This window comes from Daucus carota, chromosome 4 (assembly GCF_001625215.2).
Source record: "Daucus carota subsp. sativus chromosome 4, DH1 v3.0, whole genome shotgun sequence".
Taxonomy (NCBI): domain Eukaryota; kingdom Viridiplantae; phylum Streptophyta; class Magnoliopsida; order Apiales; family Apiaceae; genus Daucus; species Daucus carota.
The window spans coordinates 36,749,936-36,774,990 of NC_030384.2; the positions used below are offsets into that span (position 1 = coordinate 36,749,936).

At 35.7% G+C, this 25,055-nt stretch overlaps 6 protein-coding genes across 7 annotated transcripts; 2 read left to right on the forward strand and 4 right to left on the reverse strand.

Annotated features, from left to right (window-relative positions):
- Window positions 1–563: 563 nt before the first annotated feature.
- On the reverse strand, window positions 564–7,726 carry LOC108218424 (polypyrimidine tract-binding protein homolog 2). Its single transcript, XM_017391352.2, has 11 exons — window positions 7,570–7,726; window positions 6,968–7,157; window positions 6,625–6,834; window positions 3,758–3,820; window positions 3,604–3,677; window positions 2,684–2,776; window positions 2,522–2,579; window positions 2,117–2,221; window positions 1,925–2,006; window positions 1,137–1,249; window positions 564–1,041 (listed from the first exon to the last, which is right to left on the reverse strand). The coding sequence occupies exons 2-11, from the start codon at window positions 7,151–7,153 to the stop codon at window positions 703–705; spliced, it is 1,323 nt and encodes a 440-aa protein (XP_017246841.1). The 5' UTR covers window positions 7,154–7,157; window positions 7,570–7,726; the 3' UTR covers window positions 564–702.
- Window positions 7,727–8,317: 591 nt separating this feature from the next.
- LOC108218425 (uncharacterized) lies at window positions 8,318–10,598 on the reverse strand. Its single transcript, XM_017391353.2, has 3 exons — window positions 10,026–10,598; window positions 9,077–9,325; window positions 8,318–8,790 (listed from the first exon to the last, which is right to left on the reverse strand). The coding sequence occupies exons 1-3, from the start codon at window positions 10,383–10,385 to the stop codon at window positions 8,518–8,520; spliced, it is 882 nt and encodes a 293-aa protein (XP_017246842.1). The 5' UTR covers window positions 10,386–10,598; the 3' UTR covers window positions 8,318–8,517.
- LOC108218422 (pentatricopeptide repeat-containing protein At1g09410, mitochondrial) lies at window positions 10,494–12,876 on the forward strand. Its single transcript, XM_017391349.2, has one exon. The coding sequence runs from the start codon at window positions 10,629–10,631 to the stop codon at window positions 12,753–12,755; it is 2,127 nt and encodes a 708-aa protein (XP_017246838.1). The 5' UTR covers window positions 10,494–10,628; the 3' UTR covers window positions 12,756–12,876.
- A 1,010-nt stretch (window positions 12,877–13,886) lies between these two features.
- On the forward strand, window positions 13,887–14,669 carry LOC108218426 (MYB-like transcription factor ETC3). Its single transcript, XM_017391354.2, has 3 exons — window positions 13,887–14,048; window positions 14,242–14,329; window positions 14,413–14,669. The coding sequence occupies exons 1-3, from the start codon at window positions 13,997–13,999 to the stop codon at window positions 14,546–14,548; spliced, it is 276 nt and encodes a 91-aa protein (XP_017246843.1). The 5' UTR covers window positions 13,887–13,996; the 3' UTR covers window positions 14,549–14,669.
- A 372-nt stretch (window positions 14,670–15,041) lies between these two features.
- Window positions 15,042–18,697, reverse strand: LOC108218423 (RNA polymerase sigma factor sigE, chloroplastic/mitochondrial). 2 transcript variants are annotated; one of them, XM_017391351.2, is made up of 6 exons: window positions 18,529–18,697; window positions 17,341–18,087; window positions 17,086–17,232; window positions 16,309–16,545; window positions 15,631–15,894; window positions 15,042–15,438 (listed from the first exon to the last, which is right to left on the reverse strand). In XM_017391351.2, exons 2-6 carry the CDS (start codon window positions 18,046–18,048, stop codon window positions 15,241–15,243), a joined length of 1,554 nt encoding a protein of 517 aa, XP_017246840.1. In that variant the 5' UTR covers window positions 18,049–18,087; window positions 18,529–18,697; the 3' UTR covers window positions 15,042–15,240. The 2 variants fall into 2 exon arrangements, with proteins under 2 accessions (XP_017246840.1, XP_017246839.1); XM_017391350.2 differs by having other exon boundaries at window positions 18,461–18,625.
- A 1,117-nt stretch (window positions 18,698–19,814) lies between these two features.
- LOC108216658 (mitochondrial carrier protein MTM1-like) lies at window positions 19,815–24,175 on the reverse strand. Its single transcript, XM_017389484.2, has 11 exons — window positions 23,949–24,175; window positions 23,556–23,760; window positions 23,361–23,450; window positions 22,430–22,558; window positions 22,227–22,286; window positions 21,981–22,151; window positions 21,479–21,581; window positions 21,054–21,145; window positions 20,818–20,967; window positions 20,627–20,685; window positions 19,815–20,107 (listed from the first exon to the last, which is right to left on the reverse strand). The coding sequence occupies exons 2-11, from the start codon at window positions 23,718–23,720 to the stop codon at window positions 19,975–19,977; spliced, it is 1,152 nt and encodes a 383-aa protein (XP_017244973.1). The 5' UTR covers window positions 23,721–23,760; window positions 23,949–24,175; the 3' UTR covers window positions 19,815–19,974.
- Window positions 24,176–25,055: the final 880 nt, after the last annotated feature.

The window sequence follows — 25,055 nt, forward strand, 5'->3', positions numbered from 1 at the left end:
AAATTAGAAGCTAATTTTCAAAACTGTTTCCACCATCTTAATTTATAAATCCTTTTTGCTTTTCTAAGAGTCAAATTGACTAATTTTTAATTAACTATTAAAAAATATTTATTTGTTGTTTTGAAAAATAAAAAAAAACATAGTAAAATAGACTTGATTTATTTTTTGATGATAATTTTTTTTAATTTTTTTTCAATTATATAATATCTATAAATTTCAGTCCAAGTATAGTCAATTTGACTAGTCAAAAGTCAACGAAGAGAGTATTGACTATCATGTGCTCCGGGTAAAAGTAATGTCGGAATATAATTTTTCACCTTAAAAGCGTGTAAAACAATGAACTGTTTTTGGGCAGTGTGGAACTGTGAATAACTTTTTTATTCTTGAATATGTATTGCAAGTCTGCGTCACACTGCTAGGGTGGGTTGCCACCTAGCCAGTAAGGGGTGAGATTGTATAAATTTTGATAACCATGCCTTGTAAAACACTGGTACACATGCCAGTAAAATCCTGTAAAGCTTATCTTTTCAGACTCTGATCAGTCAATCCCGGAAGAACTCTGATTAAAAGAACAATCTAAATCTTCAATTTCATAATAAACCAAGAAAAAAAACTGATAGAAAACTTCAGATTACAACCATGTCTTGATAACACCCAAATTGTAGCAGCCAGCAGGGTTCTTAAAGGAGAGCATTAAATCTGTTATTGAGGCGGATAATGAGGGTATGGCCCAGCATGGTGGAAACTATTAGGGTTGTGCATCACTGAATGCCCATATTCAGAAGGCATGTTTGCAGGCATGTAATGGTGAGGATGCATTTGACCCTGCATAGGCTGAGGTCCAGCTGGGGCACCTGAATTCCAACCAGACGGAGGTTGGGGCATCGCTTGACCTTCATGAACTGGGGCAAATTGAGTTGCATTGTACTGGGGTCCACCAGGACCTAGCAATGATGGTGATTGTTGCGCTAACATTGAGGGTTGAGTGCTCAACAATGGAACATTTGGGATTGTATAATCTCTGCTTCTATTATTGTTGACCTGAAATGAATACAAATAGTTATATCAAGTACACAGGCAGAACATAACAAGTGATCCTGATGTGTGCTTACAAGTTGTGGATGTTAAAATTATACCTTTATGCTTAAATCAGTGTGGCGTGAAAATGAAATATGAAGCTTGCAATATCCCCCGTCATAAACACAGTGTCCTTCCAAGGCTTGCTTGGCAACTACGGCTGTTTGAACATCTGTAAAAACACCATTTATGAAAATCCTAGAATGAAAAATTATATGCCACAACAAAAAAGTGTGATGGTACATGACACAGAAGCGGTAGTGGTACTTTAATTGCAGCAATTATCTAATGCAAGTAGTTTTCCACCACCAATCTATAGTTGTTAGTAGTTAAAGCAGACATCATCCCGTAACTTCTAGAAGCCCCACAAATGGTCTTCTTTCATAATAAACACAGAGTTTTTCATCATAGAAGGTCCTAACTCCTCATTAAATTAATAAACAAGCTAACCCTAGAAAACCACAATTCACCCATTGCAACAGTACGTCCAGGTATCAAACTGATAGCAAATAAAAGTCCATGCCATTTGAAGGGACTCCACTCCCCAGAGTTTTAAAACTGAATGGGGTGGAAAGCGAAAACAATAGAAGACAACTGTTTCCAATTAATTATTGTCTCGCTGAATTCTGTAATAGTTTTATTAGATACCAGTAACAGTCTGTTACCTATTAGTATTAATCTGAAGAACTCTCATTACCACGCATCTCTTACTTATGCTATGAAATCATCTTACAAATATTATCTATGTAGTCAATTACACCTCAGCTTGTCTGCACAGTTAACCAACTACAATCTAATTTTACTATTTAAAGATTCTACAATTGACTGAATTCTCAATTTCACCTACCAGGGTACTGAACCAGTGCTTGAATCCCTCCATTCTTGTCGAACATGGCAATCTTTAAAACAGTGCCAAAAGTAGAGAAAACCTATGAATGAAATAAGAGAAGATGATCCAATGACATAAGAAGATCCAAACAAATAGTTACCCATACTGCCCGTGCTGCCTTATTCATTTATCACAAAAATAGTTGGTTACCATATGCAAAACATCCAAGGTAAGTTCATATGGCATGTTTTCAATAGAAGCAAGAAGAACATTGCTTTCAGGCTCTAGCCTTTTGCCATCAAGACCCATACTGATCTGCATTGACAGAAAATGGCTATCATATGATTAGATAGAGAAGTGTTGTACCTTTAAACAATAGCAGTCAAAATTGCCCGCTTCACAAAATTACATGAAAGATTTTCCTTAATTCTTCTCATGGAACACTGAATTTCATTTTTAAATTATAGTATCTGAGAAGTGTCTTACATGTCAGATATTAACATGTGAAGCAGACAGGCTACTTAAGGTGGAACAGAAATGAAGACAAGTGAGCCATAGCTCATGATCACTAATCCCCTACTTGATAGATACAGTAAGCCGTTTGCCAGTATTTACCTGCCCAGTAACATCTATGGCCGAGGGATTGACAGGAAGGCTGGGATTAGTGTAGTCCCTGAAGCAAAAAGATGTGTCATAAACATGATAAATAGTCTCACATTTTTACTCTTTACATGTAAATAACCCTACTTGCAAGTAAATTATTGTAGTAAAAAGTACCTGCTGCGATGGCTCTGAAATTTCACACTCAAATCAGTATGAGCAGAATACGTAATCTTAAGGGAACATGGAGAGAGCTCCGGAATCAGATAGCTGTTTATTGTTCAGAAATGAAGAATCAAAATGGATATTACAAGACACAAAATACTGCAAGTTGTAACATGGACACAAGATAATGCGACCCAGTAAAAACCAAAGATATAGAATCATATACCTGTATAAAAGATTTAAACATTTGACATTCAGTCTAGCTTACCAAAAAAAAAGCACAAGTTTCTTGTCTGGTATCAGTCGTCTATTAACTATTATGCATTTATAAGAAATCCAGTTCATCAGACAAATTAGAATTACGCCATTACAATACTGCCACATTAATTTAATACCTCCTCTGTCCCACCACTTACACCTGCCAAGTCTTGAAGTGCATGTTAAACTTAAAAGCAAGTGACACGCATAAAATTAGGAAGGGAGAAAATAATTAGAAACATGAACAATATAACAATCATTACCAGTGAAACCAGCATACTGAGTTGAGCTGGTTTTTACTAAATAAAATACAGCAAAAGAGTTAACCATCTTTTACATATATGTAACATGTGGCATGTCAGACTTTTAAATTCATGAAACTAGGTATTTGAAACTCTGTATATTGCATAGAAGCCAGGAGGCATGAAATAATTCTGCAATCATTCCTTGATAACTAGATTGTTTAGCGAAGTTCCTTTGGTACTGAAAAACTATCAATAAGAGATACCTTTGGCGGTCTTTGGTTAATTCAGAGGGCAATGTTACATGACAACAATTGCTTACCCAAAATGAAAGCATCGGTAAAACTAGAGTTACTAGACATGAGTAGTAGAAAAGAAATGAACTGATATGCAAGACTACAAGAAGCATCATTGGCCCAAGATTAACATTACCTGGGAATGCTTCTACCATCAAGGGCATCCTTCGCAGAGGAAGCAGTTTCTGAATCAGTAAATTGCACAAGTGCCTAGCATAGAATAAAAATAAGCTATTTCATAAACGGAAGAACCAACAGCAAGACCAATTTAGATTTGCGACAAAACACACCTGAAATCCAGCTGTCTTCTCAAATGTAGTAATCTTATGCACAAACCCAAAAGCTGAAAAAACCTACATAGAAGAGGGAAGAAAAGGATTTCAACAACAAAAGCATTTTTATCAAAGACACCAAGCATATTTAATGCTTGTTTGCTTTAATAATAAAGTATGGGTGTTTGTAGTACATGGTGAAATACTAACATATACTGCACATGGACGGTGTTTAGATGTGTTTATATAATTCTTATCTAATATCTACAGCATACAGCTCTAGGTGGTTATTGCCTTATTGAGCACCTCACATTACTAGAACGTAGAAATATTATAATTAACTGGTAAGCAAAGGAAGACGCAAGTGAGGGCCAGTGGGGACTGCAGCCCACTTTCCCGCACCAAAATTTAACTTAATATCATTTAACAAGTGAATATTTACTAAAAAGTATATATTTAACTGATGTAGTTTTGTTTCAGTACTATTTGGTCTGAATATTTACATAAAAAGTGTATATTTAACTGATTGTTTTTTACTTCTTTTTCCCAAAATTACAAGTATCAGTTAAGTACGTATTAATCCGATTTACTGATATACTATAACTATATGAAAGATTCTGTGTCTTTCATTTATAACTTCTTGCTGTTTATTTAAAAAATTACAAATACAAATTATGTACTACATATTCTAAGAGTAACCAGTAGAAAGGGTATCTGGCCATCGTTGGCTTTTAGTATAATAGAGTCTAATTCAAACCTTTGCTACTATGTATATGTTCCAATTATAAGAAACAAATAAGAGATAGAACACTGACTAGGAGACTGTCACCTATATAGTATGAAGAATTCTGAGCTTAACCTTGGCAACTGTTAATTATATAATATAATATTATACTTTTTAGAATCAATTACAAAAATCTGAAAAGAAGTATATAGTTATATTGCTGAAGTAAAAACTTCGGGAAAGGTATTTGAAAGTGTCTAAATGACATGTTTCAATGATATATTTCAAATAATGGACATATATTATTTAATATTATAATAATTATTATACAGAATAAAGATATATTCATCAGACGGGTATAAGATAATATAAATAATGCATACAATTGATATCCTATATGCTTTTGGTTTGTGTAAATACCTTGAGATTAAAAAATATATTGGTAATTATTTTTCTCACTTCCAAAAAAATTTATTAATGAATATCTTAGAGTTCAAATAGACGTACAAAATTTTTAATCAATCATTCTTTCAAGCTGCAGGGATAGCATAAACTCATGCAGACTAAACATGTCAATGTAAGAATACATCTCACAAGCTGTAGATATTGATCCAAAACAAGGGGCATGTTTGGCCAGTCTTTTTTATGCAAATAAGGACCAAATTCAGGAAAAAATCACAGTTACACAATAATTTTTAGTAATAAGTATTTAATAAGTGTTCAACATTCCATATTTGTGTATACAAGTAACTTATTTCCTAAAAAAGTACACATTCACGTACTATTTTAAAAAACAAGTGATTATTTCTCAAAAATAAGATAAGCGAAACAGGGGCAAAGTATGTTTACAAACTATTGGTAAGCAATAATATTCTAGATGACATGCCATGAACATTATTCAGCTCATGATAGTACAACGCCTTGCATGCAAAATAATGTGCCGCTACTTCTAATTTCTATCACACCCAACAAAATCAAGGACACCACATAAGAAGTTGATCTTAAATTTTCCTGAACAGGCTGTGCTGTTGGAAGGTAGGAGAAAATCCTTCCTAAACTTACTGCAAAAATGTCCTATTTGATCTATCATATTCTTATGTTTCTGCTGTTAAAAGATTTTGCATAACATTGTTAGTAAGATCATCTTTTTCTTTGCTATCAAAAATAGCTTCCTGCAGATCGGAAGTCTCCAACTGCTCATGTTAGTAAGAAGCACTAACCTAAAATATAATTCGATCAAATCATATTAGGGCAGAACATAATAATGGTTAATGTTCGAATAGGGGTTAACTGGCGCAAAAAGACTGCAATACAATTCATCCGCTAAGCTCATAACTTAAAAATATGTTTGACAACTTAAATGACAGCAGACAGCCGAAGACCTGAAACAGTAAATTTATGGGTATGAATTAATTTTAAGTATTTCATTTCATAATAATTATTATTATTTTGGCTACTTCAATTCCTAGTTTATACTATAATTTTTTCCATGCAAATACATCAACATAGTAAAATATGTATATCTTATTATCTATGCACAGTAGTATAGTACCATCATATCATCTACAGTGTGTATAATACATCAGTAGCATGGATAAATACATCTTTAACCTTCATAATAACTTTAAAGTACTGTATTCGATCTGTAATAAAATAACTGAGTGTTATGTCCCTGTGAAAAGGAATCAAACAAGGACATAATGATCATTCCAATGAACTGTCGTCTTCATCCAACCAAACTCTTTCCAATAAACTTGCATGATAAAGACAACACCAACAAGACTGAATCTTAAAACTGCATTACGGAATATTATGACCCATGTACCATAACTAGCCTAGACCATGCAGAATAAAGAAGAGGAAAATGATGCAACCGAAAGCCTAATGGTAGGGGATAGGAAGATGATGAAGAAAGAGCCAAGTGTTAGGGAAAGGAGAAAAGAGACAAACACACATGCGCTCTTTCTCCCGATGCAATAAGCTGCCATCGAAGATAAATTCCTTCATATGAACCTGCTGATTTATTTACATTCATGTCAATAAAAAAAGCTTAAACAAGCCGGGTTTGTGACAACCTAACCACATAAATCTTCGAGCAGATCGTTTATCGAGAACCATACCTCTCAGTAACCATATGAGAAAAAACACAACTACTACTTACCACATGTAAAACCTCAATGCTGACGAGCCGTGCATCATTGCCCTCGATTGTTACTAACAGCACATTTCCAGCAACATCTGCAGTAGTTTTGTTGTTCACTATTTCTTGCCTATTGGAATACTGTAGGTAGACAGTTTTCCCTCGGACCTGAGCCGCTTCTGATGATGAAGCAAAATATGATATCATCGCTATAGCTTGATTTAACTCAGCCTATTAAACAAAAACAAAAAGAAACATGTACACAAATTAGTTAACAACAAATATTATCAAGCATTAATACAATTAAAAGGGGCTAGGTGACTAGGCCAAACAGAAGAAAATGAGAAAACTGATGCACGCTTACAAATTCAATAAAAGCTTGGTTTCGGTTGGCTCCAACATTACACTTGGTGTTGACAACTTTGCCAAATGGTTTACCAAGTTCAATCAGTTCCTCCTCAGTGCACTCCCATGGCAAATTCCTCAGATGCAGGACCTTGGACGGAGGTTGTGTGTAGCGGAACTGCGGTTGACTCGAAACAGATGACATAACACTGCAACAAAAAACAAATTAGTTAATACACCTTGTCCCCTTTATCAAAAACTATTATAAATATAACATCCTCTTCTACTCCATAAAACCAAACTATCATATTAAAACGTATAAAAAAGAAAAAAAGACAAATCCGCTTATCAATTACCGTAAAATTATGTACCGAAAGTTATCGATAAACAAAATGACCTACAGCCAAATAAATTACAATCGTCCCTCGTCGAAGTAAAGTGACTAAGAATTTGTGAATTAGAAGCAGCAGATAATGATAAGATACCTAAAGTAAGATCTCTAGCAACGCGCAAGCATATACATATAAGATCCGTATGAATTTCAATTTCACGAATTCGTGGATACATACAATAATAGATACAAAGAATCGGGGAAACAGAAAGAGCAATAAGCACAATTACCTTAGTAGACTGACGATGAAGCTAATTTTGCCTGTATATTCGAATATCTAGGGTTTGGATAATTCAATTTAGTGGATGCACATTTTTGAGCTCAATCGTTGAAGTGATAGCTTTTTACCTTTCGACAATAACAAAATCCAGACACAGTACTGTGGATACCAAGGATATATCTGGCCCAAGGATATACTTCTTGATACGTTGTTGGCCTCCCATGCTCAGGCCCAAATTATGTTGGGCTTGTCTCTTGAGATGGGTTGCTGACCTGTGTTTTCTTTTATTTTACATATTTTTGTACCAATTAAATATTACGAGGTAGTAGTTTTAAAAGAGATCATTTCACTTTGTTGCATCCCAAAATCTTAAATTTTTATATAAAAAATTTGACGTGTAGCTTTAAAAAAATTTAATATTCCGAAGTGGTAATTTTAAAAAATTGTTTCTTAACCACATTAACGTGACTTTCTTTATGAGTATTCTTTTCTGATTCATTTAAACTTTATTTATGGATATCCTTTTCTCATTCATTTAAACTTTATTGTCTAAACGTCCGAAGTTATGTTTACATGATTTTTGATTAGATGATTAACTTTCTTGATAGAAAAAAAATCTAGATAGGGTTTATTGTAGAAGTATGTAGGCTTAAAAAAAAAGGGAACGGAATGAGAATTAAATGTAGCAGGGTGAGCAGCGTTTTCTTGAAGTGGTCACTAGAAGAACGAGAACCCAAGCTACAAAGTGCTAGCTTCACTGTCTGAAATAACAAATTTTATTGAAACACTGTTTTTTTTGTCCTTGCAACATCATACATTGATATGACAACCTTCTGAACGGGAAAAAAACTGAAACGTTGTCTTCCCTGAGACATGTGCATAGCAGACCAGTCGTCGAACCATTTTAAGTTGTGCATCTGAAGGGAGGGAATACAGCGCTAACTAAGCTGAAACACGATCAAGGCTGACCTAGTAGAACATCCTTGTACGGTGTTGGATTTACTGATGGTCCAACTTGTTCAGCTTGCCTTCCTCTCCTTTGATTTTCTCGAATGAGTGGTACTTGACCTTCCCGTACATGTGCTAATCGCTCTTGGGCGCCACCTCTCAGTTTCTCTAGCCGCAACCCATTATCAAACTGCTGCATCTTGAATACCTTCACTACATTGGTTATTCCTCCAATGAATAGCATTAAGCTCCCGACTAGGCAAAGCCAAGTCCATGTCTCACTCTGCTCAAACTTGACTTTGTAAGCATCAAATGCGCAAATAGAGGTCATACCTTATAATACTAAGCATATAATCAGCAAATTTTAACTCACTGGTATGTCAATTTAACTTTGGTATTTCAATGTTTGAACCCCTTAAAAGTCATTCACATCAACTTCAAGTTTTCAATACGATCACCTCATAATTAGATATGCTCATGACAACTCAAGATAACTTTAACATATTAGATTGTTTTTTTGACTGAAAAAAAAAGGTTTTTAATCAAATAAAACTGCACAAGTGACTTACCAACAAGTCCAGACCATGATGAAGCGTGCTAGCCTGCTTGCGACAATTAATAACCGAGCCTACCAAGAACAACAAGCTTCCCATCAGGAACGGAATGTGGACACTTTCTTGCAGAACCTGGACGTGACCATCTGCTCTCTCATAGATTTGGCACGAGTTATGAATGGACCCTAGCACCCACAAAGATGAACCTGCAATAAGCATGTTCATACCATGCTTCTCCAACTTAAAATATTTTTGCTTCTCCTCCTGAATATGAATTTGTAAACATTACATAGAATGAGAAAACATATACTACGATTTCAGATATGACACAAATTATTTGAAACAAAATCGATTCTCACCGGAACTACTTATAATGCCGAAAAGATGACCAACACTTGCTAGTATTTGAATAATTAAACTGGTTACTTCTTGTTCATTTGTAAGTATATAATTGATTGGAATGAAATGAAATGAAAATTTTAATATAGTATGGTGTGTATTAAAATTTCCCTTCACAAAAAGATATAAACACAATTTGCATTTCTTACTTCACGCTATTTATACCAAACTGTATCAGAGCTCAATCCTACCAGCTTGACATCGAACGCTTGGCTCAATCATTCTTCTTACTCAGTTTTCCCCGCAGACCTCAGAAATAATTGTTGTATTTGTATTTATCCCTCCTCACTCGTAAATCCCTCCATTACAAAAACTCACACTTGTTTGGTTGGAAGCTAATGAAATTTGTACTATTTTGTAACAAAAAATTCATTAGCTAGTCAATAATCATGCCACCAATTATCCAATGCTACTAATTAAACTCGAGCTCAATCCCTCCCAATGCTCATCCTCGCTATCTATTCTTTTTCTTCCCGAACTTAATTTTAGCAATTCGAGATCTGTTATAATTTGTTCTACTTTGTGTAAATCATATGAAAAATTAGCAGCGGAGAATAAAAAGAACCTGGATAAAGAGAAAGAGAATAGCCAAAAACAAGAGAAGCGTCCCCAAAGACTGAACCAAAGGCACAGCGAACTCAACAAGAGCTAATTGTATATCATGTTCTATCAAAGCCACACAGTAATCAATTCCAGCGAGATGAGCGATTAAATCATGAATATTCACTATCGCGATTATAAATAGTCCTATTAATACAAATACGACCCCTATCTTCGGTTCTTTCGTCGATAACTGTGTCGCAAAACCAACGAGTAGTAGCAGAGTTGCGAATACATATAGCCCCGCGTTCATGTACTCTGAACGGTTTCTTGATAGCCTCGGCCCGTACATTCTGCTGTCACGCGCCGTCGCTAACTTCACCATCTTGTAAAACCCAGTAATATAATATAGAGAGAGAGTGAGAGAAATTAGATATGCAGAGAGATTTAGTTCTATGTATGTAAAATGAGAGAGAAGAGAGAGAGTGAGAGAGAGAGAAGAGGGTACGTGGCTGCATGCACTGATACACGTGGCGAGTTTGTAGGGAGTAGCGGTTTGGTTGTTTGGCTGAGGGATTGACTTTTGGAAGCAAGTGTGTTTTTAGTTTGACTTTTTTGTTTAGGGTTTATGGGCTGGGGGGTGTTTGGGAAGTTGAAAATTCAAAAATGGGGGAACTTGAGGAGATTTTGTACGAGGAGTTGTGATTATAATGGGTATGATGTTTTTGCAAGAAATATTGAGATTACTAGGTGGGTTAAAAGTGGGAATTTGATGGTGGCTCGGAAGGTGTTTGATGAAATGCCGGATAGGACGGTGGTGTCTTGGAACATAATGGTATCTGGGTATTCTAGATTTGGAAGGTTTGGTGATGCTCTTAGTATGGTTTCGGCAATGCATGTAGGTGGTGTGAAGCTTAATGAGACTACGTTTGCTTCCGCGTTGAGTGCTTGTGCTCGATTGCCATCGTTGTGTGGTGGTAAGCAGGTTCATTGTGTTGTGGTGAAGTCAGGGTCGGAAGATTTTAGGCTTGTTGGAAGTGCATTGCTTTATATCTATGCGAGTTGTTTTGAGATTGAAGATGCGAGGCAGGTTTTTGATTTGTTCCATGAGATGAATGAGTTGTTGTGGGGTTTGATGCTTGTTGGTTATGTTCAGTGTAGCTTGATGGACAATGCTCTTGATGTGTTTTATAGTATGCCAATCCGTGATGTCATTGCATGGACCTCGGTGATCTCTGGTTATTGTAAAATTGATGATGGTTGTGGAAAGGCTTTGCAGTTATTTAATACGATGAGAGGAAGCGGTGAGGCTAAACCAAATGAGTTCACTCTTGATCCCATCATTAGGGCTTGTGCTAGAGTAGGGTTGTTGCATGAGGGAAGGGCTTTTCATGGGCTAGTTATGCGATATGGATATGAGTTTGAACACTCCATAAGTGCTGCACTCATTGGCTTTTATTGTGATTGTGATGTTATCGATGATGCGAAAAAAGTTTTTGACAGACTGACAAGCCCCTCGCTGAATGAGACAAATGTCTTCATTGAAAAGCTTATAGCTGCTGGCAGGATTGTGGAAGCGGAATTGATTTTTAATGGACTTCCTGAAAGAAACACAGTTTCATATAATTTGATGATTAAAGGGTATTCATTGTGTGGTAGAAGTGAGGATTCTGAAAAGTTGTATCTGGAGATGCATCACAGAACTATACTTTCTTCAAATATTATGATTTCAGTGTATTCTAGAACTGATCAATTAGAAAAAGCTGTGGATCTTTTTGAGAAAACGAAAGAAGAAAAGAACCCTGTAACTTGGAATTCTATGATCTCAGGTTATATTCGAAATGATCAACATGAAAATGCTTTGAAACTGTATGCAGTAATGCACAAGAATTCGATAAGCAAAACCAGATCAACCTACTCTGCTCTGTTTCATTCATGCTCATGCCTTGGATCTATTCAACTAGGACAACTACTTCATGCTCATTTGATCAAAACACCATTTGTGTCTAATGTTTATGTTGGAACAGCCCTTGTGGATATGTACTCTAAATGCGGGAACATAAGTAATGCTCAGAAATCATTCATCAGCATATCATCTCCTAGTGTGGCGGCTTGGACGGCTCTCATACATGGCTATGCACACAATGGGTTTGGTTCTGAGACAATTTTATGCTTTAAAGAAATGATAAACCAGGGAGTGCATCCCAATGCTGCAACTTTTGTAGCAGTCCTTTCAGCTTGTGCTCATGCAGGCTTTATTAACAAGGGAATCGAATTCTTTCACATAATGAAAGAAAACTATGGTATTGCTCCCAGCTTAGAACACTTTACATGCTTAGTTGATCTTCTTGGCCGATCAGGCCGTTTAAGAGAAGCTGAGGAGCTTATCAAAGAGATGCCAGTTGAAGCGGATGGTATCATTTGGGGAGCTTTGCTTAATGCATGTTGGTTTTGGATGGATATGGATGTGGGTGAAAGGGTTGCAGCAAAGATGCTTCTTTTCTTTCCGATCCCAACATCTACCTATATTATTATGTCCAACATATATGCAATGCTGGGGAAGTGGGAGGAGAAGATGAAGGTAAGGAAGTTATTAAGAGGCTTGGATGTGAAGAAGGATCCCGGATGTAGTTGGATTGAGCTAAACAACAGTATTAATGTTTTTTCCGTAGAAGATAGAACCCATCCTTCATGTAACAGCGTATATGCAATGTTAGAGCACTTGACTGAGAATCTTATTTCAGTGAGAAAATAGAAGATGGTAAGAGGGGGCAGGGGGGGCTATACATAATGCAACGAACTCGGATGCTCAATCTTCTTGGTATTGATGTAGAATACTGTAGAGATTGGCAAATCCTCTGCGACAAATGACAAAAAGGTTTGGCTTCTTTGTCTTCTGTTCTTGACATCTAATATACATGAGAGCAAGCTTGGTACAAGTTTAATTTCATCTTCACCAACTTGTCGAGGAATATACCATGGTAAAACTATTATATGATACATACTTAAATATACGAGTAAATATTGTATTAACTTGCTCGCAAAAAACTTAAAATTTAGTTGCAGACTTTCAGGTGCTCACCATGTCTGTCTCACATAATAGATAGAAGTACATTTTTATCTTGTGATTGCTATAGATAGTTGAACTTCATTATCATTATCATCATCAGGAGGATGCGATCTACCAGTGTTACCTTCAATCAGAGCTTCATGAGAAACCGAGGGTTAGTTTACAGGAATACTCTTATTTAGGTGAAATAATCAGTTATAACTTATTTCGGGAAAAAATCTTGTTTAATCATCAAAGTTGAAAGGAAAGCAGAACTGCTCCCTCAATGCTCTATTGCTCTGTGTATCAGCACCTCTCTCATAAAAAAATCCTTAATAAATCTTCACTTCGCAATCCTAGGACAAAGGTAGAACTTAGTATACCTAACTATTTCATAATCTCTGTGACATCATCTGATGATAAGTTTAAAGAAACCTAATCCTCCAGCTAATATTATCCGGTATAGATAAGATCCAGACTTGGCCAACTAATTAATCGTGTAACAGAAATATAAAAATGTTCTGTATTAGGTAATAATGAAAAGGACAAATCGACAAGTACAGGTGAGTTGACTGCAAGTAAACTCTTAATTTCTATAACTGCTTGGTACATTAATTTGTTTTATTACTGTAGTCGACTACTTTCCAGGTTAGAGAACACAGCGCCCACATATCTGTCAGGTAACTGTAGAAACATCAGATAAATGAAATCTATATTTACATAAATTCATTGAAAGGGGGAAGATTATTAGAAAATGAAATACATGGGTAGGAGTTGTTATCAGCTACTAGTCAAACTACTAAGTTTGGATAGTACTTGTTAGATAGCTTTCTAAATTTACGTGGCAATTGCATATTTTTATGTTAAAATAGCTGATATGCTAATAAAGCCAGCCACTCCTCTTCCCTAGTATCTCACAATCTTTCAGTCTTTTTGTGTTGTTTATTATGGACAAGAAATCCCCAACCCACCCAGAACCCACCACTTCTGAGTGCCAAGGTCAGTACACTGCATAGTGCATACATTTGTGTGTGTTTATGCTCCACTTTTATTGTGCTTCGATGCGTAGTTGATTCATGTTCATGTCGAATATCAGTTTATTTGCATGTCGAATGTCAGTTTATTTGGCGGTGCGTGTTTTTTATGAGCATATTATTATTGCTTAGAAGTGGGATTTTTTGTGGAATGACAGATTCTGGTAGCAGTCAGTTGGAGATTATAAAGATGACTGATGAAGAGGAAGATCTCATCTTAAGAATGTATAGGCTTGTTGGCCAAAGGTAAGCTACTCAGAACATTCATCGCTCGGGTTTTCTTGTGAGTCCATTACCAATACTCACTAAAGTTTGAATTTGTTTTTTAGGTGGCATTTGATAGCTGGGCGTCTTCCAGGAAGAAAACCCGAAGAAATTCAAAGATTTTGGACAGTGAAACACCAGCTGCCGCTACAAAATGGAAGCTGGGATGCTGGAGAACCCATGGTGTTGAAAAGTAGTTAATGAGGTGGCATAGCTTTGTTTCGAAAGTAATTAAACACAACCTGGTGTAGCCTCTGTGTTGAATACTGTTGCTACTGATTCTCCCTTCTTTTATTAATGAAAAGAATCTACTTCTACCAAATCCTTAGTGCTAAATTGTGAGTTCTCCTGATACTGCCCATGTATTAGTGCTTAGTTTACATGCTGTCTTCTGAAGAGAAGATTTAACTCAATAATTGGCCCTACATCTCCAAAGAAAACATAACTTCAGACTGAAAGTAAATCCCTGAGGGTGAAAAAATCACTGAAAGCAAATTGTATAGAAATATAGGCAAGTGGCGATGATCAAATTGGTACTTTTGTATTCAACTTCTTGTCAGACTATTAATGTAGTATCACACGTCTAGCAAACACTGTACTGAGATTTCTAAGTTCTACATATGTTATGATTGACAGTACATTACAAAAGAAAGGCTGGAAGACTGTATCGGACTGTATTACATGCCTTTGGGACTGGCGACCAAGAAAACTGCAACTTATATATACACTGGCATCACATATAAGGCCTTGTTATGGATTTCATGCTATATACTGAATATCTATGTTCATGTATCTTACGACTATGGTACAAGTATACAATATTAAACTTCTGATTGTTGAGTTGATCCAGATTGCAGTGGAATATGTATGGATGCGATCTCTTAATATTTTTTTCACAATATATACCTCCGGAGATAATCCACTCGAGTTGGATGCTTGAGTTTCATGAATGCCTTAACTTCATGCTTTCTGACCATTTCTCTAGATATGTTCAAATTGCCACCTATCTCCCCCAATGTTCGATCACCTTTACCATCAAGCCCATATCTTTGCCTGATCACCAAGCTCTCTTTGGGCTTGAGAGAATCAAGCTGTGAAAGGATTATGGACATGTAAATTGTCAAGTCATTAGGTGATGCTATACTTGCCCAGAATATGTAATAACACCTATGCAAATACACAACTTGATGCTAACACTCTTTCTTAGGAACTGACACACTTGTGATGAAAAAATAAAATGAAGTGTGCAACACAATGTTGTAATGACAAGGAAAAACTATTACCACATCGTCAAGAGCTAGCCGGAGAAGAGCTGGCTGTCTTCTTTTATCCCCTCCCGCCCCTTCAAAATCAGTAATACCACTAATAAACTCTTCTTGTGTTACAGAGTGCCTAGCATGGAGAGAGAAAACAGGCTTTGATGCCCTCATCACTTCATTGTATCTTTCCCTGGAAATTCCAACTTTCTCGATAATTTCTTCCTCCGTCGGCTCTCTGTGTAGTTCAAACATCAGCTGCAGTTTCACTTTTTGTATCTCTGCTCTCACCTGCATCAGTATACATTTTAACTTCACGTGAAACTCCTAAATACGCACATCACAAAAGTAAATGACCAAAATTCTTCCACCACCGACTTTAAGCACTAATTCGCATAGACAAGCTAGACTGGTCATTTCAATATAAAGAGCAACAGTAATTCTACTGAAAAATATATTGGAATAATCATTTTGTTCTGCTTTTGTAAGAGTCGATTACTCCATGAAACCTAAGCTCATGAAAGTTGTGAGATTCTCGGATTAGTTATTTAGATATAAATACTTGACTATACAGGTAACAAAAAAAAATAAGTTCAAATTCAATATATCGTCTCTATATTTTGTATTCGGAAGGGACAAGAGGCTACTGGCAATAAAGAATGTATAATGACAACAGAAGAACAAGTGCCTGGAGAAGAATCTTACCGACTCAAGACCAAAAGAAACTTTTGTAAAGCTCGCGAGAGTCATGGATCGTATGATTGTATGCCTGATCCAAAATAGGCTATATGTTGAAAGGCGCAGCCTCCTTTTGGGTTCAAAGCGATCAATGGCAGTGATAAGACCTTTTACCCCTGCTTGACAGAGATCTTGGAATTTCGGGCCATTTGTAAACTCTTGAAAATATTTGTTCATTACAAACAATATAAGGCGAAGATTGTGCTGCAACAGAATGAGAGGACAGTAAGATTCACTTTCAATTCATTTTTTTAAAAAATTGTGCTTCATGCATCATGACTATCAATACAAATAGTGCTTTGCAGATCACAAGGATAAATATCTGATATAATGGTACCACCCAACATCAGACATCTCCAGATGTAACACAACCCCGACACTACAGGGGGTGTAAGATCATTTCAATTCTTTAACCCAAATTATCAAACAATTTGTTTTTCTAGTTTACTACAGTTAAATTGACAGTAAGTGTAAATTTCAATAAGAGCACTAGAGCAGGTACTGAATGAGAATACCACAGTCACCTACTTTAAAATTCCCCAGAAGTTGGTCAAGTGCATTCATCAGGTTTACTTCGGGAATGCATGTCTAGCTCACCAGATAATATCAAATAGCACTCAGGGAATATAAATCACAGTGGTAAAATAAAGTCTATATATTATATATCCCACGACAGGACCTCCTAAGATCAAGTACCACTTAAGCAATTAGGGGAAATAACAAGGTTCATAGACATGTTCTGACCTTAATCAATTTGCTACGGGCAGCTTTGCCAATGGCTATTTGCTTCCTCAGTTGAACAACATTCATACCTGTTGCCTTTGCTAACTCACCATCAGTTGGTTCTCTGCCCAAGTCATTTTGCAAATTATCTTTCACCAAAAGGATAGCCTATAGTGCAGCAACTAAAGTTCTTAGAAATGCACCAAAAAACTAGGAAACCAGAAGAATTAAAAAAATTAGCACAAAATAAAGATATTCAAAACTGAAAATGATCACCTTCATAGGTTGCATTAACTTAAACAGCCAGGTGTGCTCTGAAGACGAAAGTACTGGTGGGATCTTCATTTTCTTCCAGTCCAAGCTCACCAAGTCAGTAGAAACAGAATATTCTCTCACCAGCCTGTTGATCTTTTCACTCTCATTTTCCCCTGTAAGTTTCCTCCTCCTCATTGCAGATTGAACTTCAGCCTCTTTGTTTATCTTCAATTCAATCCTTTTCTCAAGACTCATTCTTCTTAAACCAGTTTTCTGACTTCGCACTACGTTATTAATTCTTTTATCTTCTTTTTTCTCATTTTCTTCAATCTTCTTCTTCCTCCTCTTTCGGATTGTCTTCGCCCCATGATCTTCATCTTGTCCATCATACACTTCAGGTGCGGGACTAAGCTTGTATATATTTTCCAGCTTAGCCGCAGCTTCGTAATAGTCCAAGTCCAAGGGACATGACGGTGCTTCAGCAACAGAGAAAGCTTGTACTCTTTCCAATGGCTTTTTACTTTGTCTTAGTATCTTTCGTTTTCCTTTAGATTTCTCAATGGCTGAAGACACCGCATCCTTGGGAGCAACCAAAGCTTTATTCTTGGTTTTATCTGTTTTAAACATCGAAATTGATGTTCTTTTAGTAGGAAATGAGTACTTCGACAATCTAGTGCTTGATCCCAATGGCGTACGCGCAGCAGAACTAGAAACAGTCACAACTCCCATACCAAATTTTGCAAAATGGAAATTTATCGATAAACAGTCCTGAGAGGACAAAAACATATAATAAGATTTATGCAATCCATCCTTCTAAAATGTAATCTTCCCTAGTATATACTGCTAGCTCTGTAGTTCAAAGTAATATAAGCAACATCACATCAATTCTATATTGTGTAGCCTAATCTAACATTCATCACTCATAAGCCACAAGAATGCACTATAATTAGAAATTTCAATCCAAACATAATCCTATTTGTGCAAATTACCACTTCATAGATAGGCGCCAGTGATCCACTCTTCGACATATAAGCACAAAAGCAAGAAATGAATATAACATCATGCAGTGAATCCGAGATTATCACATAACTAAAACATAATTAAATCTAACATAAGCATTGTTGAGACATTAATCAAATACCTTGAAGTATGTCAACAGAATCAGGGCTAAGCAGATACAAGATTCAGACAAAAAGATTCAACACTTACAAATGTAAAGACAGATAGATATAGAATCTGAATGTGGAAGTTAAACAAGTGATGATCATCTTAATATTCATAAATTTTACGGAAATAACGATGTCCACAATTATCTAGTGTGAGGACGTGGCTTAAGCTTGTGGTCAAGACTTGGGTTGTTTTTAAAATTTTATTTTGTGCGATTATCTTTTTTTCTCTTGTCAGAAATAGGAAGGGTGAGATATTTATTGGATTTAAAAAAGCCAACGTGGCTGGCTATTTATGTACGAAGTGGGACCATGGGTGCGTGTATATCATATTGGTCCGTGTTTGTTGACGTTGCTCATTTGTGACCATTTGTGCGTTCGTGTGTAAGTACTCGGTGTACGTATTTCTTTACCATGTATGTGTGTGTATTATAGTTGAGCAGCCAGAAAAATAATGGTAAATATAAAAACTTGCGGAATTATAGTACATCCAAGAGGGAGTTCTCGTTACAAAATTCAATAGCATTCGCATGTTCAGAAACGTATTATAAATTTATATGTAACACACGTAGATATATGAATAGGGGGTGTTTTGATACGAACTTTAAAAAAAAAAATTAAAATTTTTTATTTTTTATTTGTGTTAATTACTAGTTATATAAGATACTCATGCTGAAAATACTATCCCTATTTCATTAGAAAACATATAAATTAACTATGCCTCCAACACATATAGTGGTTGTTTGGTTGTCTTCCAGAAGCACTTCTTTTTTATAAAAGTCAGGCTTGACTGCCTCCAACACACATAATGGTTGTTTGATTGTCTTCCAGAAAAGTCAGGCTTGACTTTTTAACGAGCGTTTGGCAAAAGAAGTCCCCTGACTTTCTATGTGACCTTTTTAACAAAGAAAAGAAAAAGAAAAAAAAAGTTGCAAGTTGTAGTTTTTCATCCCAGCTTCCAACTTCTTATTTATTTGATTAATTTATTTAATATGTTTTTTTTTACATTTCAGATATGTGATAAATTATATATATTAATAAATATCATTTTATTAATTAAAATGCTAAAATAAATATATTTATATATTTAAATTATCAAAACCTCCACGGGTTTATTACTCACATTATCCAAACACTTTAACAACTTATAAGTTATATCCACTTATCACTTATAATCCACTTTTCTATTTTAAACAATAAGTAACTTCCTTTAAACTTAGTCAAACCGCCCCATAATATGGACTAATGCGCATCTCATTGGACCTTATTTTCTTAGACTAAGATTTTACTCGTAAAATAGGAGAACTGAAGAGGAATTTGACCCCGGACTTCAAAACATGATTCAAATTAAGTAAATTCTGAAAAATAAGAGACCTCTACATTTTGATATTTCAGCAAAAAATTTCTATCCTATTCTGTCGAAAGTGCTTCGTATATTTATATCCATAATCCTTTTTAAATCGGACCAAAATCACTCTTCCACCTTTTATCATCGAGTTGCATAATGATGATGTAGAATGTACTTTACACCTTCATAAAATGATACCACAATTCCAACAGATGGACCTGCACGGCCAACACGAGGGCCGACTCCAGTGAAAAGGCCCTTCATTCCTCCATCCCTGATAAAATTACATTCTGTTACTTCACTAATAAAATACATGTGGAATTAAAATACTAAAATTTCTGCTTCTAATACACAAAGGAAACATTTAGGCGCTACTTGCTAGCATGGCATGGGGAAATGCTAAATTATACGAGTAGTTTTTTGTTACAAAAAAAATGTAAAGAAAAACTGTAGCAGCAACCAGCAAGTATTAGAAGTAAAGGATGACCAAAAGTAAGACATGTTCAGATGTTCTAGTCTGCAATGCTAAATAAACCTTATAAATTTTCCCAATTTTTTGGAAACACGTCAGCTTTAATATATATAGAGCAGAAACAGTACATGTACCAAAAAAGATCATTTCCCAGTTGATAATATTCTCAATAACATAGTATACTTATCCATGATAAAACGGATCTTTGATAGTAAATATGCAAACATAATCCAACATTAAAATGCTTCCCCCCTCTAATCATCCATGTGACAAAATCTTTAATCTGTGGTATAAACTAGGATGGTACAACTATAAGCATACCTCCAGATTTCCACAAGCGTTTGTCTTGTTGTCATTCTCAATGCTCTAGCAGGATCTTTCTGGAAGAAACCAATGATGAAAATAACAAAAAGGTTACGTGCATCCACTTATTGAAGCCAATTTAGCAAATAATCTAGTGTGGAACCAACAATTTGCAATAAAAATAAAATATACTCAGTTCAGAAATGAACCTCTATTTGTCTTCTGGTCTTTGCAACATCCAGTGGACATGTAGCTGCTGCAGCAAGAGTTCCCGCAACAAAACCTGCAGAGAAATTTGCCCCAAGAACACTAACCACGTTTGATTCCTCACCCACCATACCTAAAAGTGTTCGTCTAGTCTGCAGATTATTTTTGGCAAACGAGTAACTTAAAAATAGTACCACAACAGTATACCAAATTGACATAATTGTGGGCAGAAGTTTACTGGTTCAAGGGTTCCCCAACAGATTGCAGAGAAAGGTACATCACGCGCAAGCTGAGCCCCGAGTCCTGTCCAGAGTGCACGATAACTTTGCGCTGTAATTTGAATTAGGAAACAAGGCCAAATGTTACCAAAATAATATGAATATATACAATAAACTTAACTTGTCAAGCCAAAAAAAAACATATAAGCAATTTGCATTCCTTAAACCACACTATCTACAGGTTACTACTAAGATATGCACCAAATCTACCGTTATTATACTAAAAACATAATAATGAATCACATGGCATATATTCACTTGCAAAGATTTCCCCTCTTCGCTATGTTCATAAGAGAGAGGAAACAGGCCAAGCACCACCAGATGCTTTTACATTTGAATATATAAAGCTGTTAGCTACTCAAATATCACAGAATGGAAATATTACAGCTGCTTTGAAGTCTATTTGAGCTCTTGACTTGGGAAATAACCTCAAACAATGTCTTCAACACCCCGGGAGGCTTCTTTCCGTGGTGAGTTTCTTTGAATGCCTGTACATGAAACACAAATATAAAAAAATCATGAAAAGTACCATTAAATGTAAGTCAGGGAAATACAAGTGCACAACTGAGACATTGTATTATTCTTCAGAACATCTGCTTCATATGAGAACAAGCTCCGAGAGAAGAGGAAGAACTTTTCAACAAACCAGATATACAAAGTATGATATAAATAGAAATGTGTGTTACCAAGATTTTGATAAAGATTGGTAATACATGTATCACAGAGTAAAAAAAATTCAGAATAAAGCAAAACTCGAGAAAGAAAGTTTCAGAATAGGTTTAAATGCACTAATTGTGCAGACTATAACCAAGACTTGGGAGAACAAATCATATTGGGGTTGAGGTGAACAAAGAAGATAGACAAGAGTGTGATAGAAGATAGAGTACCTGCATACGGGTTCTAGCAAGCTCAATGGGATAGCAGCTTATGCATGCTAATGAGCGGGCTAGAGAACCTGCCAACAAAGGGGCGTAAGGCGTTATGCTTGGAGCGTTCTTAGATGTAAAATCTTCCAAGTAGTTGCGGAAGATATCATAGCATGGCAAGTAGATCCCAACCTGAAAGATATGGCAGAATATCAACACAAGCTCATTAAACAAGGAATGGTACATAAATATCCCAAGGCAACATACTGTTGGAACAGCCAACGCCAGACTTGCATTTGTGCCTCTCCATAACCTTGCTACACCCTCCTGCAATATTCCAAGTAAAGAATAATTTTAAATAATAACAAATAAACAAACAGCTAAATAGCCTTAAAGTACCACTGCACCTATAAATGCCAACAGATGACCACATTGCAATAGCTCAAACTGACAGAACATTATACACAAACCTGACGAATAATTTTATAGAAGACGTCCAGCGTTCCTTTGTACTCAAAACATTCAGGAGGGCAAATTGACACAGTACCATGGACACCAGCACGAGCACATGATGGCGAACATCTCAGATCAGTGAACATCTGTAGGAAAAAATCGAAAAAGCAAATTATGTTATGTTGTTCACATAGGAAACCAAATGGGAAATATGAATCCTTCCAAAATCAATGCTCGATACAAATTTAAAACACATAACACCTAAGAGGCTAAGAGTAAGCAAAAGACAAAGTTGTAAAATCGCTGTGTTACCAACTTGCAAATAGTCTCCCCTGTTACTGCCTGATACTGTACTATCTAGTTCAACTGCACTTAATTGTAAATTTTTTACAACACATTATCAGTCACAATCGAGGAAAAGTCCAGACTTAACCAAGCATAAAAGAATAACTTAAACTTATGTAGAGGGGCCGACAATGCAAGTTAATTGATAAGTCTGAACTCTGAACAAAGACAAACAAACTTGTGCCTTTTGAATTGATAGTTGATAGTTGATACCATCAAAAACAGGAAGCTATGAGGACAGCACAAAACTTGAATATTCAGTAAATTGCAAAAGAAACATGCAAATGTTTTAAATATATGATTAGATGCAGGTCTCTTGACTCTTATTGAGTCTTTTTCAACAGAAAGATTGTTTGGTCCGGAATTAAATGGTAAATGTTGATGGATTGTTGACAGTGCTGCACACCAGGATAGGGATTTTGGATAATGTTTTCGATCATTCTGAAATGCCACCTTGTCCATTTGTTTTCTATGTGGCTTGTTTGTTCGAAGTCCGTTTTTCATGAAATTGGTCGAATCAGAAAGCTTATAAAGTACTCGTAATTTCTTAACTATAATGCCCTGCAGCACTACACGTAATTGTATCAAAAAGGGGCGGCATACCATGTTGGGGCCGAAAACCGCCATACGACTAGTAACATTACTGAGTGGATGGGAGTAAGGAACTCCCGCAGCCTGTGCTTGCAATCTCGTCTGTCAAAAACAAAAATAAGTAACGCAACAAGAGTAAATCCAAAACACATTAAACAGTATTATAAAAACATAATTTGGACACAAAATCAGGGTGTGGCAGACCACCTTAACTACATCGAGCGGATTAACAATAATGGCGGAAAGAAAAGCAGCACCAGCAGCCGAAAAAGCCCTTTCCGGGAAGTTTAAGTTATCGGGTGAATGCGAGACCCCCATTGATTCTTGTGATAACAGGGAACAATCAGAGGGTTGTTCCGACTCCCCAACCATCCTTATTCAGTTTTATCAACACAAATTCTTCTTCCCAGCCCTAAATCAAACATAATGTTTAATCCTTAAATTATGTAAACAAACAATATGGAGAATGGTATTATTTTTGGAAACAGAATCACCTACAGAATCATACATGTAAATAAATATATATGTTTAGCTGCAGAAATTTAAAAAAAATAAACAAAGAAGAAAGATTGTAAGAGGAGAGAGAGGAGAAAGCAAAACCTTCGAGATGATTGATTAAAATTCGATAAATTAATATCGGAGCGATGGTTTCTTGGAGGAGAATATTGCTCCTCACTTGCTCGCACCTGGGCTCGACCTCGCGAGGGAAACCAGAGTACCAAGCCAACGTCTACTAGGGCTGCGTTTGGAACCCCCTTTGTCTTTTTCGTGTTTTTTGGGGTTTAGAATACGTACGGACGTACGTACAATTTGTCTGTCTTTGTGGTACCAAAATAGGAGTTGTAAAACGTTCAAGGATTGAATTAGTACTCCCAACGTCTGACCAGGATGTTTACGTTCACTGTTTGCACGTATTTTTAGACTTTTATAAAGTATCGTTCAATTATATTTTTTTAATTTTTTCTTTTTTTAATAAAAGTTTAAACGTCAAACTTTTTTCCAGAGTTTTTTCTAAAAATAAATATATAATATAAATATATTTTATAAGATCCTTAAAATGCGTGTCAAAAATTAACGTAAAAAACCTGGTGGGACATAAGAGTATAATACAGTTATTTTTTATTTAGAGGAAATTTTTTGATTAATAAACATTTTATGAATGCAATCAATCGCATAATACACTAGAAAATCCGTTGTTAGACTGAAATTTATTTCATTTCATGTCGCCAAACACGCGCTTATTTTATTCCAGGAAATCTTGTGGACTGCTTTTTTCAACCTGGGTTTCTGGAATGTTCCACCGTGGACTTTGTGTGAGCACCCCATGTTAACGTAACTGATGACGTCAGAATTTGTTTGATCACATAACTAAAATTATTATTTTCAAATTTTTTTTATGAATTAAAATATTGATCATATTCAAAAAAATTTCAAAAATAACAATTTTAGCTATGCGGTCAAAGCACTTGGAAATGTGTGCTAAAAAGTCAAACGCGTTCTAATTCAAAAGAGAGGGAGTATTGCAGAGTTTTGGCAAATCCAGCAATTTTAAAACTATTACATCAAATATGCCATCAATATGCAGCATCTACTTCTCATCTAGATTTTTCTCCATTCACTTGTCTGAAGTCTCTCATGTGCATAAGAGCATATAAGGCCATGCATATGACATTTCTTCAAGGCCATTAAAGTGTCCATTATCAGTCA

Bases quoted from the DNA above. Each gene is read 5' to 3' on its own strand.
- LOC108218422 (XM_017391349.2), top strand. From the start codon at position 10,629: ATGGGCTGGGGGGTGTTTGGGAAGTTGAAAATTCAAAAATGGGGGAAC.
- LOC108218426 (XM_017391354.2), top strand. From the start codon at position 13,997: ATGGACAAGAAATCCCCAACCCACCCAGAACCCACCACTTCTGAGTGC. The intron at 14,049-14,241 runs GTCAGTACACTG...GTGGAATGACAG, and splicing joins CACCACTTCTGAGTGCCAAG to ATTCTGGTAGCAGTCAGTTG. The intron at 14,330-14,412 runs GTAAGCTACTCA...TTTGTTTTTTAG, and splicing joins TATAGGCTTGTTGGCCAAAG to GTGGCATTTGATAGCTGGGC.
- LOC108218424 (XM_017391352.2), bottom strand. From the start codon at position 7,153: ATGTCATCTGTTTCGAGTCAACCGCAGTTCCGCTACACACAACCTCCG. The intron at 3,678-3,757 runs GTGTGTTTTGTC...ATTCTATGCTAG, and splicing joins AGAAGACAGCTGGATTTCAG to GCACTTGTGCAATTTACTGA. The intron at 1,042-1,136 runs GTATAATTTTAA...TATTCATTTCAG, and splicing joins ACACTGATTTAAGCATAAAG to GTCAACAATAATAGAAGCAG.
- LOC108218425 (XM_017391353.2), bottom strand. From the start codon at position 10,385: ATGGTGAAGTTAGCGACGGCGCGTGACAGCAGAATGTACGGGCCGAGG. The intron at 9,326-10,025 runs GTTCTTTTTATT...ATTCATATTCAG, and splicing joins TTCTCTTTCTCTTTATCCAG to GAGGAGAAGCAAAAATATTT. The intron at 8,791-9,076 runs GTAAGTCACTTG...AAGTTTGAGCAG, and splicing joins ATCATGGTCTGGACTTGTTG to AGTGAGACATGGACTTGGCT.
- LOC108218423 (XM_017391351.2), bottom strand. From the start codon at position 18,048: ATGGGAGTTGTGACTGTTTCTAGTTCTGCTGCGCGTACGCCATTGGGA. The intron at 15,895-16,308 runs GTAAGATTCTTC...ATACTGATGCAG, and splicing joins TTTCTTTTGGTCTTGAGTCG to GTGAGAGCAGAGATACAAAA. The intron at 15,439-15,630 runs GTAATAGTTTTT...ATCCTTTCACAG, and splicing joins GGCTAGCTCTTGACGATGTG to CTTGATTCTCTCAAGCCCAA.
- LOC108216658 (XM_017389484.2), bottom strand. From the start codon at position 23,720: ATGGTTGGGGAGTCGGAACAACCCTCTGATTGTTCCCTGTTATCACAA. The intron at 20,686-20,817 runs GTTCATTTCTGA...GGTTTCTTCCAG, and splicing joins AGACCAGAAGACAAATAGAG to AAAGATCCTGCTAGAGCATT. The intron at 20,108-20,626 runs GTATGCTTATAG...TAATTTTATCAG, and splicing joins ACGCTTGTGGAAATCTGGAG to GGATGGAGGAATGAAGGGCC.